At 38.0% G+C, this 6,405-nt stretch overlaps 1 protein-coding gene across 2 annotated transcripts in view; it reads left to right on the top strand.

The window, feature by feature from the left end:
• Positions 1-2,346: 2,346 nt before the first annotated feature.
• Positions 2,347-6,405, top strand: part of ptprc (protein tyrosine phosphatase receptor type C) — a 22,732-nt gene continuing 18,673 nt past the window's right edge. For both annotated transcript variants that reach the window (XM_077584644.1, XM_077584643.1), the window contains exons 1-3: positions 2,347-2,628; positions 2,758-2,960; positions 3,066-3,153. In XM_077584644.1, coding sequence (XP_077440770.1) covers positions 3,090-3,153 — 64 coding nt within the window. In that variant the 5' untranslated portion in view covers positions 2,347-2,628; positions 2,758-2,960; positions 3,066-3,089. The remainder of the gene's footprint in view (positions 2,629-2,757; positions 2,961-3,065; positions 3,154-6,405) is intronic.

The following is a 6,405-nucleotide window of genomic DNA, read 5'->3' as shown; positions in this document are numbered from 1 at the left end:
ATAACCACCCATTTCTATAGATCGCTCAAGTGCAAATTTTGAACTCAAGTATGCTCACTTATAAAATGAATATTATTTTATCAAGATTGGTAAAATTGCAACTTGTAAAGACATTTTAAAAACGGCATCAGAATAGAATCATCTTTTCTTTTTACAATCATGCCAATTTTGTAGACTCACATTGAGAATGAATGGTCGCAATTTAACCAAAAGTGTTTTATATATACTGTGTGTGTGTGTCTATATATATATATATATATATATATATATATATATATATATATATATATATATATATATTCACAATTATTTAATTATTCATAGAGTGTGGCCAGTAAAATCAAAGGTTAGTTTTTGCGATCTAAGATGGCTGATGCATGGCAACGAGCCACAGAGAGACGGAGCAAATCGCTTTTGTGGTCACAGCTGCATGGAAGCACTAACTCCATTGTCATCACTGCAATAATAATGAAGCAGCCACATACCCCACTGCCATATACGTTAGATTGTATGTTTATTATTTATCAGATATATTTTTGAATCAAAAGCTCAGGATGTAGAAATATATCCCATACAACGACGGGCACGGTGTATGCATATCAGAAAACCGACAATTGCAGAAGTTGTGACACAGTTTGTCATTCTTACCACACCCCTTGACTCAAGCCCTACATAAATGATCAGAGCCTAAAAAAGACACCAGAGTATGTTCAATTCTTGGCACAAATCAATAGAAACTCACAGCTCTGGATGTGACATTTAATCATCTGATTATGCCAGTGTGTTTTTAAGCCACTTTTACCCAAATGCTTTTTTAAATGATTTGTGATTTGACAAGTATTTACTTGGCATATTATTTATTTATTTTTTTCTTTCTTGGGAGAGCTCAGTGTTGTTCATTCGGTAACCTTACCGATTTGACATGTCATCATCATTGCTCTCTTTTGTTTCTTTTTTTTATGTGTGGGTGTGTGTGTGCATATGTGTGTGTGTGCTCATTAAATCACCTAAAACCTATTAAAAATCCCATACCGTTCACCTAAACCGAATACTTCAGAATCCCGCTAGAGTTGTGAAGTTGTCAGGAGACCCAAGGAAGGAAAAAAGAAAAGTAAGATCCAGCACCGGGTTACCAACCAGAATCTTTCACCAACCCCAGAAACATCTAAATTCCAACAAATTAGAGATACCTCAAGAGACCAAAGGGAAGACTGAGATTTCTTGGCATATTAAATATCTGTGATTATTTGGCGCTGTTGGAAGTGACATATTTACATTTGTTCCTGAATGCTGTCATTTATACAAAGTACTTCACCAAAATGTTATCATAGTTCTTTTTTCTCCGTTGTTTGCACATTCATGACAACTTGGTCTCCAGAGCGTATGTCAATTTTATTTCTATTGCACATTTCATATGGCACGTCTGAACTCAATGTGCATAGAACGCAAGATATGCGGCATGCACATTAAGATAAACTAACAACTGCAACAAAACTAGTGAGATGAGAGAATATTTAAAGGAAGATATTGTTGGACAAAGTAATGGACTTCATTTGTTTAATTGTTATAATTGGGAGCAAATTAATGGTCCTTGCGTGACAAATCCGTCCTGGTTTGAAAAAGTGGAAGCCCTAAACCTAACACAGAAAGTCCATATATAGACATGCTAAATATGTGATGCATTCATCAGAGCCACAAAGTTGCTTCAGCCTAAAATCCCCCAGATAGACACTACATATAAGTGTGAGCCACGTTGTCTACTAGTACTTCTCCCCTTACCTTTTACCAATAAGTCACACATACTGCTAAAAATAAGTCCAAAAAGCAACAACATTAATGATAGTAGGAGACTATCTGAATGTGCATGACTAAGATTACCTTTGAAAAGTGTTAAGATGAGCTATAAAAAAAAAAATATATTTAAATAGTCCTCACCCATCTGTTTTCAGTAAACTAAACTTAGCATGAGTTCATTGATGGAAAAAAAATAAAAGCCATTCATGGAGGAAGAGAAAAGAACCTTCTCCAAAATGTCACTTTAGGTTCCACCATTTCCATCACATGACTTTTCTCCCCTGTCAAAATGCCTTAGGGTGGGAACAAGGCCCTCACTAGTCTAAACACGGCATTCTGATTAATATTGCATTTGTGGAATGTCAATTAAGCAGCAAAACCCACCTATTTTTATCCCTTTCAGGGGGGGGGGGGGGGCATTTTGCCACATGCCGCCGACTAATAATAATAGGCTCAGGTAACGACCAATCACGGCTCAGCTTTAGAAAACAGCTGAGCCGTGATTGGTTTTTGATCTGATGCTAATGATAAAGTTACACTGCGGATGATTTCCACTTAATCAAATATTTCTTGACAACAGTAAGTTGGTCATACATCTAAATACGTGTTAACATGTTAACACAATGTTAACATGTTAAAATAAACATGGTTCCAATCTGGACTCCAGCTTCCTTATGTGGCGTTGACATAACGTTTGTCTATTTGTGAGGTGTTCTTAGCATGTGTGCAGTGAAAGAGGGCGGAGTCACAAAGAAGAGGACCTTGAAGAGTTTTCACTTCTGTTTGTCTCATTTGGAATTATTCCGCTAAACGATTTGATTTCCAGCAAAGCACGTGAGTCAACACTTTCCTCTCTTTTCTGTGTCCAGAACTGGAAGAATCACTTTTGTTACACAATTACAGCATTTTAAAAAGTCTCAAGTGATTTTTAAAAAATAATAATTATTTCCCTCTGGTCAGAAGTTTTTCACACACGCTTCGATGAGACGACTTCCTGTTCTTGGTGACAGTGGTGAAACGAAGCTTCCTGTCACCCAACGTTAAGGTAAAGGCAGTGTCGTTCAACGTGACATCACTCTCGCTTGACTGGAGGGCAGAGGCGAGGTTTTCGGCTTCAGGGGAACAAGTCCAGGAAGCTGCGTCAACAGATAAGACACCAAACAAACGTAAGCGGCTTCAATAATGTCTTCTTTCCGTCCTGATGTTGACTTTTGAATTGGTTGAACGTGGGGTATGAACGGACGAACATCTGGCTTGTTGGTTCCCGCTAGGTGACTTGGTGTTTGGTGGCACACATGGAAGGTCAGCGTGGTCTCTGGACGCTGCTGCTGTGGGCAACTATCATCTCTCTGGCCTCCTGTAAGTAACATTATTTGGGCATCACAGGAAGGGTGGAGGCATGGGTGGGGTTTCTGCAAAGTTTTGTTCTTTTCTTGACTTGAAATCTTAGTTTACAAACAGCTTTTGGGGAAAATTGGCAAATGTGAGAGCAGAGTTGACGAGCCGTTTTCGAACAGCAAACATGAACAAGTGACACGTTTGTGTGGCCTCAGGCTAGAAAATGTGTTCAATCAAAGGCTGCTAATGAGAAAGAGAAACTGTTAGCACAATGTTCTGTTTCTGTTCTGCTTTGTGTGGAGCCGTGTGTGCGCAGAAGGTGATGGGGAGATTTTTTTGTGTGTGTGTATGGGGGGGGGGGGGGGGGGGGTTCCTCAGGAGATAAAGGACGTGCACGTATGTGTGTTAATGTATGTCTGCGTTATTTATGTACCTTCTCCCATCATATCTGGTATAGATAAATGTACAAATATAATAATTTTGGTTAATATTGCGTTAGTAGAATATGAGTTAAGCAGCTAATCATATCAGAAGGCGGCCATTTTGCCACTTGCTGTCGAGTGAAAATGACATCACAGTTGCTCAGGTGTCAGGTAACAACCAATCACAGCTCGGCTTCAGAAAACAGGTGAGCTTCATCTTCAGTCGACAGCAAGTGTCAAAATGGCCGCCCCCCATGAGATGGATAAAAACAACTGGATTTTGCTGCATAACTCATATTCCACAAATGTAATATTAATCAGAATGTCATGTCTAGACTAGTGAGGTCACATATGACGTATTATAGTCAAGAAATATTTAAGTTTGAGTTATTTTAAAAAGTTATTTTTAATTTTCTGTTAAAGGTGATGACGCAAATTAATTTTTCATGGTTTTGTGGTAGCCCGCAGCTCTGTTTCCCACCAGGCACTGAGCAAAACTTCCCAATCTATATAAAATGACAATTTTGAAAGCGATATTTACTTGAGCATCTTAATGATTCATTAAGTGATAGATTCACAAATCAGACTTTGACACAGACAGCAGAAAGTGGAGGAAAACATTTTGGATTCTGAAACTGAAAGAGCTTTATTCATGAAAAATTATAAAGATTTTTTGACTACTTTAGCTATATACATAGCTCCTTTGCATATCTAGAAAAGCTCAATAAGTCGTCTTTATTAGTAGTCGTCGTCGTAGTTTTCAGGTGTTGCGACCTCCAACTGTTTAACACCCACACCCGTGCTATTTTTTGTATATGCTACAGGCCACTGAAAAACGGATGGCGGGCTGCAAATGACCCCCGGGCCGTAGTTTGGACACCACTGTTGTATTGAACACAGAGGCTTTTATTATTCTGTAGACTTGTTGCCGTCTTGTACTGAGTAGCTGGGACACAGACTTGTCTTGCCTTCCTCTTTAATACAATAACCAATACAAAAAAATAAAATGCAGTTGGATGATCACTGAGCTAAAGTCTTACAAAAGTGTCTGAATCTCTTATGCTAGAGTCTCAATTATGGATTTTTGTACGAATTTAGAATCATTTGAATCGTATTTCCAGTATTTTCTATGACTTCTAAATTTAAACTCAATTTCTTGTTAAAAAATATATACAGTAAATAACAATCAAATGCAAGGGCAATTGTGAATACGTAATAATACGTTGAGGTGATTTATTACATTTATTAGAATGAGCGGTTCAGATAAGAAATGGATGGGCTGATTGTAGCTGTACCACATCATTGTTGGTGTTTTTTAATAACCATAAACAAAAGTATGATGTTAATTCACTACTTCTTAAAGGAGAAGTCAATAATATGATCTGTGCGCCCCTGGTAGTCTAAACACGGTATTCTGATTAAGATCATGTCTGTGGAATACGAATTAAACAGCAAAATCCACCCGTTTTTATCCAATTCAGGGGGCGGCCATTTTGCTACTTGCTGTTGACTAAAAATCACATCATAATTACTGAGGAGTGGACTCAGTTAACAACCAATCAAGGCTCAGTGTCATAAAGCAGGTGAGCCCTGATTGGTCGTTACCTGAGCCCTGACTAACTGTGATGTCATTTTCAGTCGACAACAAGTAGCAAAATGGCCGCCCCCCTAAGAAGGATAAAATGATGAATGAATTTTGCGGCTTAATTTATATTCCACAAATATTCATCAGAATACCGAGTTTAGACTATAGTGGGGGTGTATAGATCATATTATTGTAAAGAAAATCTTTGGGATGGCTTCTCCTTTAAATTCGCTATTCGGGTAATTGTAGATTTAAAATGAAACATTTGAACGCCAGCCCTCGCTTTCAATTTGAAGAAAGTACAATGTTTGTGAATTCAATGTTATTGTAGTATAAACCAATTATTTCAACAACAAAAATGATTTGACTCCTCAAGTACTGTACGTACAAAGTACAACGTTGACCACTTCCGTGTTGCCTTCTGACTTGTCTTCATTTCCTGGCTGAGCTGAGCAGAGCAACGCAGGCCAAGCAGACGACTTGAGAATAAAGTCAAAAAAAAGGGGAAGCATAAAATGAAGAAGTTTGGTCCGAAAATGTGAGGCCTGCTGCACATCTAAAGCATTTTGGGATGTTGTACTATATAGACACTCACTCAAGTTAAGTAAGGGGTGCATACATCACATTTGGCTTGAAAGCATCTTATTTTCTCTCGACGCATCATTCAATTGAATCTCTCAAAACTTCCATTGACACCACCCACTTACACGATGTGTGTGTGTGTGTGGTGAAATGTCAGTGCAAGACGCATGCATCAACCCCGAGAAACAGGCTGCACTAAACCACATCCTGACTATCACTCTCAGTGTTCGCCTAAACACATTTTTTGTCATTCGGATGTGCACTCCAAACGCAACTCATATATTAGCCGTACAACGTATTATTTATTACCCTCTTAAGGTCAGCCATGGTGAATGACTTTATTTCAACTTCATTGTCAAAAACGTTTGACAATTTAGAGAAGAAAAAGATTTCAGTTCAGTTAAACTAAAACTTGTAATTGTTTTATTTTACACCACATACTGGTTATAGTAATTCTTGTTATTTCTTCTTCTTTCTTTTTTTACATTTGTGTTTCTTATTTGTCACCTAATAATGCTGGTGTTCATTCTAAAGTGAAACTAAATGTGGGAGTAGCAACTGGTGTCATTGCAAGGCAGGAAATGATGGGTTGCTTTCTAAAATGGAGATTGTCTTCTTCTGCTCTAACTTATTCACTTTGGCTTGTTGTTAGTTGTGGTTGATAAACAGTAACTGAGCACAGCA

The sequence above is a fragment of the Vanacampus margaritifer genome, chromosome 13 (assembly GCF_051991255.1).
Source record: "Vanacampus margaritifer isolate UIUO_Vmar chromosome 13, RoL_Vmar_1.0, whole genome shotgun sequence".
Lineage (NCBI taxonomy): Eukaryota > Metazoa > Chordata > Actinopteri > Syngnathiformes > Syngnathidae > Vanacampus > Vanacampus margaritifer.
Note: the sequence above shows the minus strand (reverse complement) of the source record. Positions and strands in the feature narration are given on the sequence as shown.